Source organism: Phocoena sinus, chromosome 18 (genome assembly GCF_008692025.1).
Source record: "Phocoena sinus isolate mPhoSin1 chromosome 18, mPhoSin1.pri, whole genome shotgun sequence".
Taxonomy (NCBI): Eukaryota; Metazoa; Chordata; class Mammalia; order Artiodactyla; family Phocoenidae; genus Phocoena; species Phocoena sinus.
In genome coordinates, this window is record NC_045780.1 from 70,119,341 (window position 1) to 70,132,878 (window position 13,538).

The 13,538-nt window shown below is 41.2% G+C and overlaps 1 protein-coding gene across 9 annotated transcripts in view; it reads right to left on the reverse strand.

The window, feature by feature from the left end:
- Nucleotides 1-13,538, reverse strand: part of NALCN (sodium leak channel, non-selective) — a 294,176-nt gene that overhangs the window by 188,977 nt on the left and 91,661 nt on the right. For 8 of the 9 annotated variants that reach the window (XR_004346630.1, XR_004346629.1, XR_004346631.1 and 5 more), the window contains exon 10: nucleotides 8,606-8,692. Coding sequence is in view for 4 of the 9 variants with exons in the window: in XM_032610834.1 (XP_032466725.1) it covers nucleotides 8,606-8,692 (87 nt within the window). In the remaining 5 variants the exon portion in view is untranslated. Of the gene's footprint in view, nucleotides 1-2,961; nucleotides 3,005-8,605; nucleotides 8,693-13,538 lie in introns of those variants that run through there. The other variant, XM_032610836.1, reaches the window with a different exon arrangement.

Here is a 13,538-nt window from a genome sequence, read left to right on the forward strand (position 1 = left end):
AGCTGGTAATCTAGTAAGTAAAATATTTTTCTGAGTTCTGTGAGCAGCTCTAGCAAATTATTCAAACCTGAGGAGGTCACTGGAACCTCCAACTAGAGCTGGTTGGTCAGAAGTCCAGGTGACATCTGAAAAGGAGGTGGCAGGGGTAGTCTTGTAGGACTGAGCCCTGAACCTTTGGGCTGAATTCAGGGTACTCAGCTGGTGTCAGAAAATTGCTTGGTGGTGTGAGAAAACTCTCCCCTCCCCCACTCCATTGGAATTGGTGATCAGAACCCTCAACTTCTAAGACGCTGTGTGCCGGATACATGGCAAGTGGTCTGTAAATGTAGCTATCATTATTTCTAAGAGTGGATACCGAGGTGTTTCTATCAGTACATTATTTCATAATGTTTTTAATGCGAGGAAATGATTGAACATTATATTGTCAAATGGCTCCAATTTACAAATTATTCATTTGTAAGTAGTTCATGGAAACTATGTGGCATTTCTCCAAAGAAATTATTTTACAGGTGATTTGAACTTCAGGTCAGACCATAATAACCTACTTAGCCTTTAACAGACTTCTCAAGTCCTGTATGACTTGACAGTTTCCTGGGGAAAGCGATCCCTGAGTTATAACCCCGAGGTCAAGTCCCCCCGTTCCATGGGACAAAGTTATGTGTCCCTTCTCACTCACCCCATGGAGCTCATGAAGAAGAGTGCTGAGTAGGTGGCTCCTGTAGACAGAAATGGGAGCAGGGTTTTCAGAGGGGATTAAGAAGGAAAATTACCTTGAGTTCGTGCTGGAGGAAAGCCCAGTGCCTGGCTTAAGTGGACCTACTGCTTCCATTCACTTCCCATGACCTCCTGCCTCTGGCCAATGTCCCATTTTGGTGAAACTTCTCCCAGCTCTACACTTGCCTCTGGATGTTTTCTGACGGATCTCTTTAGAACCCTTAAATGAGAGGTCACTAAACTCAGTCACAATCTGCCATATTTGGGTAAAACGTAAGAAAAAGAAGGAAGCGAGTTTGCATGGTGAGAAAACAGAGGCAAATGCACAGACAGAAACAAAGATGAGAAATCCTGTGGCCCAAACAGACAGTAGAGAAGGGCAAAGGAAGTGCAGTCCCCTGGCAGCTCTGATTATACTCGCAATAAACACTCCCTGTGAGCATATGGTCTGATCCTCGCAACCAAATAATTCCTGACTAGGACATAAATACTCACTTAATTCTCACAAGCCAAGGAAGCATATACTATTCCCAATTTATAGAAATATGCCCAAGGTCACAGTATAAGTAGCATAGCTGAAATATGGCTGTCTCCAAAGCCTGTTCTCTAAGAGGCTACAATTGGGTGATTTATTCTCCTTCAGGAAAGATGCTGTCCCGGGAGTTACTTCGCAGAATGAAGCAAGGGCGTCTGCAGCTGCAGAGGCAGGCATGAGAGGTAGGGGAGTCATGTCAGCACAGTCCAGCAGTCTGTGCTGGAGGCAGTTGTAGCACAAAAAGAAAAGGAAACCAGGTGCGGTGTTTGGCTTATGCACGTTCTCCATCACTTCCAGCCAGGAAGTGACGTTCCCATAGCCAGGACTGAAGGCAGGAAGGGGAGGGTCCCCAGACAACGAGCAACTCAGCAGAGCATGGGGAAGTGAGGATAGACAGATGCAGAAAGACGTTCTAGGCAAGATGACTGGGAAGTGGAGGGGGGCGTGTTTCAGGGGCAACAGGACATTCGCTTACTTGTCCTTAACTTAGGAATGAATTTGTTAGGAATTGCATAGATTTAGATCATGACTGATTTCCTTATTAAACGTGGTATGAAGTTCATTAATAAACCTGAAATATGTCCTAGCAAAATTAACTCTGTTAACATTAAGTGAATTAACTAAAAATTTCAAAAAGTGGCATCAGAGAGCTCACCACACAGAACCTACGAGGTCAATAAGACGGCTCTTCTTGTCCACCTGCTCCAAACTCGTGGTTGTGAAGTTCAATGTGCACGCATATGTATTCTCACTCATTATAAAAACAGAAAAGACCACCCTAAGGGCCCCAGATTGAATCCTTTCCTGTATGCCTGCATATGACTCCCATTATGATTATAATTATAGCTATAATTATATTTATAATTTGTCTCAGAACACAGAATGGAATTTGTAGGGTTTCAAACTGCAGACCAAAGGTGCCTATTTTTTCCTAGATAAATGGCTCTATAGAGCCTATTATTCTGTAAAAACGTGAGAAGATCTCTAAGGTCCCTAATTCAATTGATACCTCCATAATCAACATATGTAAAGAGGGAGTAGAAACACCACAAATATTGCAACATTTGAAATAAGGTAAAATGTGTGTAGGGATGTGGGGAAAAATTTTTTTTTAATAAAAAATTGTTCCTATTGCTTAGATCCTAATCACTGCTTACTGGAATATATAGAATCCTGACAGATTTATTCATGTAATGTAAAAAAATGTGTATATACATATACAGATGTACACATATGTCTTTTAAATAGATAGGTAGATGGATACACACATACAGAGAGAGAGAGCGGAAAAAAATAAAGTATTATACATCAAACACCCAGAATCACAGAAGCACCAGTCACATCGTGTATTTAGTTTAACAGTAGTGGGGAAAGTTAAGCCACATCGGTCAATCATATTTCATTAAATTACCTCATTACTTATAGCTGGTGGGGAAGACAGATAGACGTATACCAATAAACTAGACAAGGATACAGAAAGCAGATAAGAAAGTAAAAATACAAGACACGATACCAGTGAAGAAAGTTAGCCAATGTGAAGCAATTTCACCTGAAACAAGGACAGAGATGGTTTTTAAATGTCCTTCACTTATAAGAGAATTTGAGCCAGTCTCCATTTATGCTGAGTTAAGATTTCAACAGTTTGAAATTATGAAGACATAAAACTTATGGGAAGACTTTTTGGGAATAATGGAAACTCACGCACTACTTACCCTTATGCCATCTTTGTAAACTAAAGTCACACTTCTGTACCTTATTTCATGGGTCACCCAAACAAAGCCTCCTGACACCTAGCAGGTAAAATGAATGAGAAAAGCAGACCCGGAGTCATGTACTAAACACACAGGGACCAGCCTCACTTCTACAAAGAATCATGTTCATTTCTCCTTTCTTTTTTCAAACAATGTTTTCCTTCATGCATGCATTTACGTGTGTATTTATATATGTGTGCACTTATGAATTTATTATTTATTTATTTTCTGTCCATAGAGTGATGGGCAAAGAGAAATACTTTGCTACTCTGAGAAAAGTGACCGTACGAATCTGTGGATAAATAAAACACACATTCCCAGTGCTGTCGGGACAACCATATGGACCGTCGGGAGACTCCCGGAAACTGGAGAGACGGTGCCCAATACGGCAGCCACTGCCCAGCTCCAGCCAATTACACCACATGGGGGTGAGGGTCCTGTGTTGCCAGATCTTTCTATTTTACAAAAGCAGTAGGATATATGGGTTTTCATATGAAATTTCTGCTTTTTAAACTTGGGATCAAATTTGGAAACAAAGTTCCACTTTCAAGACAAAATCAATAATTCCTAATACCCAAATGGGGACTCCCGGTCACTCGTTTACCATCTCAGATACTGCTTCTACCTCATTCTTCCAATCTTTTTCAACAAATGGCCAAATCACTAACTCAATTTAATTACAGCTGTTCAAATGCTTCATTCCTACAAATTCTACTTTTTTAGTAGGTAGGAATTGGTTTTGATTCTTTTCAACTGTTATTCCTAAGATTACATTTCTAAACACAGATGTATTTATTTCACATGCTGACCATGACCGTTATGATTCTTATTGTCATGGAGTTTCCTCTGGTTGGAAAAGGAGACATTAAATAACAAATTATACCATTAAAATTTTTTTAATTAAAATTATGATAAACACAAAAGAAAAGCATAGGAGGATATGGGCACATATAACTGGGCTACCTGATCTGTTTCTTTGAGGACGAAGAAGGCTTCCTTAAGAAAGTGACATCTGAGCTGAATTCTGAACTCTGAGTGCGAGAGAAGAGTGTTCTAGAAAGAGGAAACACTATGTGAAAATGACAGGGCCTCTGGGAGGCAGAAATGCTGCTTTATAGAAGAGATATAATGTTTAAATTCAGGGGTAAAGGGTCTTAGGAGACTAGCTTCTAACGCTGACCACTAGGTTACCTCTGGGAAGTGGAATGAGGGAGGATAGTTGGAAGAAGTTAAAGCAAACTCTTACTTTTTATTTTATTTCTACAGTTTAAAAGTCATTTTAGAAGAACACACTCACATTTTGCTCGTTTTAAAAATAAAAAGAGTGACCGACAAGGGCTTAATTTCCAAAATATACGAACAGCTCATGCAGCTCAATATCAAAAAACCAAACACCCCAAACCAAAAATGGGCAGAAAGACCTAAATAGACATTTCTCCAAAGAAGACACACAGATGGCCAACAAGCACATGAAAAGATGCTCAATAGCTCTAATTACTAGAGAAATGCAAATTAAAACTACAATGAGGTACCACTTAACACCAGTCAGTATGGCCATCATCAAAATAGCTACAAATAATAAATGCTGTGGAGGGTGTGGAGAAAAGGGAACCCTCCTACAATGTTGGTGGGAATGTAAACTAGTGCAACTACTATGGAGAACACTACGAAGGTTCCTTAAAAAACTAAAAATAGAGCTACCATATAATCCAGCAATCCTACTCCTGGGCATATATCCAGAGAAAACTCTAATTCAAAAAGATACATGCACCCCAATGTTCATTGCAGCACTACTTACAACAGCCAAGACATGGAAGCAACCTAAGTGTCCATCAACAGTGGAATGGATAAAGAAGATGTGGTACATATATACAATACAAGATGTGGTACATATATACAATACATTGTACATATATACAATGGAATATTACTCAGCCATAAAAAAGAATGAAATAATGCCATTTGCAGCAACGTGGATGGACCTAGAGATTATCATACCAAGTGAAGGAAGTCAGAGAGAGACAAATACCATATGATATCACTTATATGTGGAATCTAAAAAAATGATACAAATGAACTTACCAACATAACAGAAAAGACTCACCAACACAGAAAACAAACTTATGGTTACCAATGGGGGTGCAGGTGAGGGATAAATTAGGAATTTGGGATTAACAGATACATACTACTACATATTAAATAGATATACAGCTACTGTATAGCACAGGGAACTATATTCAGTATCTTGTAATAACCTATAATGGAAAAGAATGTGAAAAAGAATATATATGTATATGTATGTTTATATATATATACATATATATATATATATATAACTGAATCACCTTGCTGTATCTAACACAACATTGTAAATCAACTATATTTCAATAAAAAAGAAAACAAACAGAAAGAATAAAAATAAAAAGGAGTAATATATGCTACAGTTTGTCTTTGAGTGAGATACTATAATCCAAGGCAGTGAGTGAGGTATGGTTCAGATGAAAATTTTCCTGTTAACTAGTTTTAGACGGCATTAATCATTAGTAAGAGCCAAGTGAGTATTTCACGACCATTGTATCTTCAGTACTTTTTCTTTACTTACTTTCTTTCTCTTTAATAAGTTAATAATTAATTCATTTTTCACCCAGACGTGGAAATGTACTCTCTCTCTTTAGTCACAGCTCACGTCATGCCCAATACAAAGAGGTGACCCCTTGGCCATCCCACTTTTCATCCGTACTCTTACAGATCAGCTCTTTCTGGAAAGCATCAGGACCAAAGATGGGACGCTGAGCTGCATGGAGCCTCATCCTGAATTGTCTGCCTTCCTTCTCTCATTGTCTCAAACCACATGTACCATCAACCATACAACTTACCAAGCATGCTGCCACACCCACCATACATGCCTAATACTCACGTCTCCCAGACACCACATCCACACAGGGCTAGCCTAACATCCACCCCCCTCTGCTGACCTTTATTTCCCTATGTCCCTGCTCCGTGCTGCCCCTCCATCACACCTTCATTGCCATCTAGCTCTTGCCATCTCAAATCTTTTTTTTTAAATAAGTTTATTTCTTTCATTTATTTATTATTTTTGGCTGTGTTGGGTCTTTGTTGCTGTGCGCGGGCTTTCTCTAGTTGCGGCGAGCGGGGGCTACTCTTTGCAGTGTGTAGGCTTCTCACTGCAGTGGCTTCTCTTGCTGCGGAGCATGGGCTCTAGGCACATGGGCTTCTGTAGTTGTGGCGCACAGGCTTCAGTAGTTATGGCTCATGGACTCTAGAGTGCAGGCTCAGTAGTTGTGGCACACGGGCTTAGTTACTCCGTGGCATGTGGGATCTTCCTGGACTAGGGCTCGAACCCATGTCCCCTGCATTGGCAGGTGGGCTCTTAACCACTGCGCCATCAGGGAAGCCCCTCAAATCTTTTTGATATAGAGGCTCGCTTCCTAATTCCAGACTGCAACCTTGAGGCATCTATTAACAAGCATTTACTAAAATTTTAAGCAATGCATTTGGGGCATAGGAAGACCCTGCTTTGGTACTCCTAACAGGCCTGATCGTTGATTTCTATTACAAATGAATGTTTCCTTGGCATATTTTTTCAGCTAGATAGAGCATGGGACCAGGAACCAGAAGACCAGGTAAAAGTCCTGGTTTCTCTGTTTGTTTGCGGTCAGGAGACTCAGGCGGCCCTCTGGGTCTCCACTTCACCTCTACAAAGGCCCATAGAGGATGCCAATCTTTCCGCAGCACAGGGCTGTACTGAGTCTCACCCTTCCTCACTCCCTGCCTCATGCTTTCAGTCTCGGTTAAAGTACCACTACCTCACGAGGACCTCCCCTTGACTCTCAGACAAGGAGAGCGGACTCCAAATTACATACTCCCATAGCATCCTGCATTATTCCTTCCAAACGCCCATCACTCCTGTGATTGCTAGTTCAAAGCCGGGTTTTCTCCTCACTGCCTGAAGTACCCTGTAAGCTCCACGAGGGGAGGGGCTGGGCTTCTTTTGCTCAGGACCATCTTTGTGTCATTAAATATCGGTTGGTGGATTAATGAATAATGTAAGTAAGAGTATTTTTAGGCAAGAAGCTGCTGCTACTACAATGGTTGTCATTGTTATTGCTGTGACAGTAATAGTAGTAGTAGAGGTAGCTACAGAAGTTGAATTATTAGCAGCATTGTCACCATCCAATATACGACAGAAAGAGAAGCAGAGAATAGTACTTAACATTATCAGTATTCATTGTAAACTCTTCCTCTTTTTCTGCTCTATCCTTTTTTTTTTTTTTTTTTTTTTGTGGTACGTGGGGCTCTCACTGTTGTGGCCTCTCCCGTTGCGGAGCACAGGCTCCGGACGCGCAGGCTCAGCAGCCATGGCTCACGGGCCCAGCCGCTCCACGGCATGTGGGATCCTCCCGGACCGGGGCACGAACCCGTGTTCCCTGCATCGGCAGGCGGACTCTCAACCACTGCGCCACCAGGGAAGCCCCTGCTCTATCCTTTTAATGGATACAAACAAATAACTGTATGATTCAACAGCCATATAGATGTAGCCCACAGGAGATGTTCAGAGGACAGTATTTTGCTACTTATGTACCAATCCTTGAAATGCACCAGTCCCCACCTGGAGAAAGATCCAAAAGAAAGACAGAAGATGTGTTCTCATCCTGAAGTAGGTGATAAATCCTTCCCCAAATTATAGGGGGGGATATGAAAAACTATAAGAAGCAGTCCCCTTGTAGGAAGAGGATTTACAACTGAAAACAGAAAGAGGGTGAAGAAAAGAAAATTCTCCAGGAGGAAGAATCAGTTTTCTGCTCCCAACAAGGGACAGCTTGAGTTTTCACCCTTAAAGAGGAGGGAAATGGAAATATAAAAAGCCCTGGAACGGCAGGGATGCCGCTCTTGTTAAGGTGATGTTGTTTTGAATGAGTTACTGCTATTGGTGGGCAGGGAGGGGGCACATGAAAGAGAAGAGGCCTCTGTGGTCCACTGAAGAAAAGGATTTTATTAGGCTTTCTGGGGAGCTCAGAGCAGAAGGTAAGTCCAGAAGGTTCACAGGCCAGAGACCTCATGGCCCATCCTCCGGTCACTTGCCAGGACTTTGGGCTCCCCTGCAATCCCATCGCCTTGTGTCTGCTGCAGGTGCACTTTGTTAAGGAAGTGCCTTTATTATACCACGCTGCTCTGCTCGGAGAGCTTGCAGACGCAGAACAACAGACTACATATTCAAGACATTTCCTTCCTGCGTACATTGTGAGGTACTCAAGTAAGTGAATTGTGATCTTGACTGCCCCCGGCCCCAAACAATTCAGGCCTTTGCAGAAGAATACCTTTACAAGGTTTAATGGGACAACAAAATTCTTCATCAATTCATTACCACTGGCCTGCTTTTACCTGTGTGCGTTCATTTACCAGAAATTTACTAAATCCCTAGTGTGTATCTAAAAAGGATGCCAGGTCCCAGGAATACAGGATGGAGTGTAATATTGCCCACAAATTTGGGTGGATCTAGAGTTTGGAGAGCTGTAGATTTCCTCGTATGAAATCAAATCAAAGACCTTTGGGGGTGACTTTTAGAAATGGCATCATACCACACCTGAAGGCAAGCTGGGGCACGTCCCTGGGGTTTGTTGACGTCTACGGCTACCAGCTGCCACCCGCCAGCGGAGTCTTCGTGAAACATCTTCAAGACAAAGGAGAAATGAGTCAGAGACACTTACGATGGAACATCAAGAACTCTAACTTTGTCTGCAGCTTTTTACGTTTTCTTTGTTATCAAAGATTTGTCTTCTTATGGCTTTATATTTAGAACATGAGTCATTCCATTTTAACACTGCAAACTTAAGTGAATAATCATAATAAAGATTATAGCTTGCATTAATTGAGCACTTGCTATGCATCAGGCCGTTTCTGCCTTACATATGCTTTGCATATAACTGCCCAAATATTCTCCTCCACAAGACTTTAAAAGTAGGTATTTTATCCCCATTATGTTGATTATTGTATATAACATCTCAGAGAAAATGAAAATTAGAATTCCAAAGCGTGGTGTGTTTTTACAAAAAGTGGTAAACTTTTATCTTTATTTAGTAGACAGTTCTCACTGAACCAATAGAAAAATATTCTCAGGATAAATAATATAATGTGCATTTAGCATAGGGAAAGAGGGGAATGTTGTTTTATTTTATTTTTTTAATTAATTAATTTATTTTTGGCTGCAGTGGGTCTTCGTTGCTCTGTGCGGGCTTTCTCTAGTTGCAGCAAGCAGGGGCTACTCTTTGTTGCAGTGCGTGAACTTCTCATTGCGGTGGCTTCTCTTGTTGCGGAGCACGGGCTCCAGGTATGCGGGCTTCAGTAGTTGTAGCTTGCAGGCTCAGTAGTTGTGGCGCATGGGCTTAGTTGCTCTGTGGCATGTGGGATCTTCCCGGACCAGGGCTTGAACCAGTGTCCCCTGCATTGGCAGGTGGATTCTTAACCACTGCGCCACCAGGGAAGTCCAGGAATGTTATTTTAATGGTAGGAGAATTACAAATCACTTAAAAGACTTTGTGAAATTAGCTTGTGTAAGCCACAATTAATCTGCTCAGCAGAAATTTTATGAATACATATTTATGAAGGGAAAATGTAGTTTCTTTTGGCTTAAAAGACATAAATGATGAAATTCAGGATAGTACAGGATGCTAAAATCTGACAGTCATTGAATTAGACATCCAGGTTGCTGGATGTGTAGGTTATCTTACTCACATTCTACCACCTTCAAAATTAGTTATCTAGGGGCTTCCCTGGTGGTTCAGTGGTTAAGAATCCGCCTGCCAATGCAGAGGTCATGGGTTCAAGCTGTGGTCTGGGAAGATCCCACATGCTGCAGAGCAACTAAGCCCGTGTGCCATGACTACTGAGCCCGTGTGCCGCAACTACTGAGCCTGCGCTCTAGAGCCTGCGAGTCACAGCTACTGAGCCTGCAAGCCACAACTACTGAAGCCCGCGCACCTAGAGCCCATGCTCCACAACTAGAGAAGCCACTGCAATGAGGTCCGTGCACCACAACGAAGAGTAGCCCCCGCTCGCCGCAACTAGAGAAAGCCCACGCGCAGCAATGAAGACCCAACGCAGCCAAAAATAAACAAATCAATAAATAGATTTATTTTAAAAATTAGTTATCTATCAATAATATACTACACTGGAAAGCATGTACCACTTATAAATATTTTCCCACTAATATATATTTTCTTTTCCTTACGTGTGCATGCAGGGGCGTGGTGGAATAGGGTAGAATTAAGGATTTTTATTTTTCTAAGAAAAGACACCAACTACAAGCACTCACTGTTTTATTCCACCCTGAGCTCACTATCTCACAGACATAAACATTTTCTTTGCCATATTTATGTCTTCGTGTTTGTCTGACCCTGTCTGTGTTCAAAAGGCTAACTGTTGGTGGAAACATGAGATGATGCAAAGATCCCATTACCTAGGATTTATCATTATAATTTCAAACTCCTGGTAACAGAGGTAGTAGATCATTTGCAGAAAGAAAACTTGCCCTCTATAAAATAAGGGAGGCGGAGAGTGACAAATGCCAAAATTCACAGGCCATACGTGTATTTTTAAAATGACAAAATGGCGGTGCACATTTACACAAAGATTCTCTGATCCAAGATGCCAATTACAAATGGTTCTTCTCAGCTGTCCATTTACAGGATTCTGATTCCCTTTAGAATGAATTTTAAAAGGTAAGTTTAGTGGTAGAATCAAGCACATCCATCACAAATAGGCTCATTCTGAGAATACATACATTGGTTGAGATGCAAACATGCATAAGCGCCTTTTAAAGTATCTGTCAAATGTCTGGGAGTCTCTTTTTAAGGAGAAAAGACAAAAGCAATCCCGCCAGTCACGAGGTAGGAACCCTCTGTACAAGCATCCTCTACTCTCTTACCATGGAGCAAAGGATCCCTGGGGCACATATTTGCTTTCATCAGGAGCAGACTAATTTTCTCTGTTAAATGATTTTTTTTCCAATAGACTAAAATCAAATGAATCAATTTAATTGTTAGTAAAAGTGCTCTCTCAAGGTCAGTTCTTTGTGTGAAATAAAGTGAAGGAAATGCAAACATGGTCCATTTCTCTTTAGTTCCCTGAATTATACAACAACATTTGGATTGGTTAATGTAACAGTAGCTACGTGAGGCACATGGTGGGATATCCAGAACCATGAATCCTAGGGTGAAGTCCTTAGGGGAGTGTGGCAGGGGCAGGGGTCTCCACATATCTGTTCTTCTTGTCTTACAAACTAAGAAAAATTTTATGGCCACCAAAAACAAAAAAAAGGACATTCTTTCCCTTTCTTGAAGCTCATCTTGACCATGTAATTATATATATACACTGGTCTATGAAATGAAAGCAGAAACTTTCTATTTTTTTCCTTCCTGCTGTTTGGAATATGGATGTAAGAGTTAGAGCTACAGCAGCCATTTTAGTCCAGGAGGCAATTTGGGGAATGGAAGTGATGCAAGGTGGAGCAAAAAGGTAGAAGGATTCTGGATCTATAGCAACACAGACCACCATAACAACCTTGAATGACATCCTCCAACTTTATATGAGAGAGAAAGGAACTCTATCTTATAGAAGCCACTTATTTGGGGCTTTTTGTCCCTTGCAGCTGAACCTAAGTTAACATAAGTGGCTTCATTTTGAATGTCCAATGATTTATTTCAGTTTTAAAGATACTAACTGTTCTCCTCTCATTATATTATTAATACAGGTTTACTATTAAATACTTAGAAAATGTGTACGAGCTGTAAAAAAAAAAATCTTAAGCCCATTCCCCAGAGACAAGCACCCCTAATATTTCAGAGTTAACCTTTCAGGTATATTATGCCCACACACACATATACATATAAACATCAGACCCTTTTACTGCATTAATATGTTATTTGCATATTTTCATATCAATAAAGTTCAATCATGATTTAATGGCTTGCATTTATTCTAATTTCATAATTTATAATCAATCATTTATGACTAGAGTTAATTTTCTTTCTCTCTCTCTCTTTCTCTGTCTTTCTTTTTTTACTGAAACGCCTCCATAAACATTTTCAAATGTACATCTTTGAGCATTGACCAGAATTTTTCTTAGGATAAATTCCTAGAAGTACAATCTCTTTGTCAAATAGTTTATATGTTTTTAAGGCTTTTGACACATATTGCCAAACTATTTTCTAGAAAGGAGGCTCTAATTCACACTTAGTAATTATGTATGAAAGTACCCCTTTCTCCACCTTTCAGTCAACAAAAAAAACCTTTTTTTGTTTGTTTTAATAGAAAAGAGAAGCCAGAAAAAAGATAGCACATTGACAGCAGGGCCTGTAATGACCAAATTAAAAGGAGGTAGGATCTCAGGGAGCAAAACTGAAGACTCTTATGGCTGCGGAGGCTGGTGGTTTTTTTTGCGGTACGCGGGCCTCTCACTGTTGTGGCCTCTCCCGTTGCGGAGCACAGGCTCCAGACGCGCAGGCTCAGCGGCCATGGCTCACGGGCCCAGCTGCTCCGCGGCATGTGGGATCTTCCCGGACCGGGACACGAACCCGTGTGCCCTGCATCGGCAGGCGGACTCTCAACCACTGCGCCACCAGGGAAGCCCAGGAAGCTGGTTTTGAGCCCCCATTCTAGCACATACCAGCTATGTAATACTGGATAAAATAATTATCTTTCCAATCCTTGTCCTTTTTTAATCTGCAAAGCAGAGACAATAATAATACCAACTTCACAATGTTATTGTGAAGGTTAAATAAGATTGCTTGTAAAGCCAATAGCGTAGTGCTTAGTGCAGCTCTCAAGATGTGTGATTTATTGTAATAAAGTGTTTTGAATTAGTGGAGTATTACCAATAACCACACGAGCACTTTCCTCTTGGTACAATCACTTGGAACTCCATGGGGGTCTCAGTCTCGAGAATCATCTCATGCTTGCCTGTTTGCAACTGCCAGCGTTTTATAAAGGGTCACTTGATTTTGCTAAGAATGCTTTGCGGATTGTTCTATTGTACTTTAGGCAGAATATCATCATCAATGACAACAACAACAGATTATCTAATGGGGGGTGGTAGAGAATGGATCTTGGTAATACGGGTGACCACTAGCAACTGAATTAAAATTCCAAACCCAAGACACACATACACATTTGGTAATGAAAATAAAATCCAAAATTTATTTTGAAATTCCCATGCTCTCTGGGTTCTTTCAAAATCAATCATCTTAAAAAACAGGTAATAGGGCTTCCCTGGTAGCGCAGTGGTTGAGAGTCCGCCTGCCGATGCAGGGGACGCGGGTTCGTGCCCCGGTCCGGGAAGATCCCACATGCCGCGGAGCGACTGGGCCCTTGAGCCATGGCCGCTGAGCCTGCGCGTCCGGAGCCTGTGCTCCGTGACGGGAGAGGCCACAACAGTGAGAGGCCTGCGTAACGCAAACAAAACAAAACAAAACAACAGGTAATAGTCATTATCACACAAAATAATGAGGGTGGGCACTTGA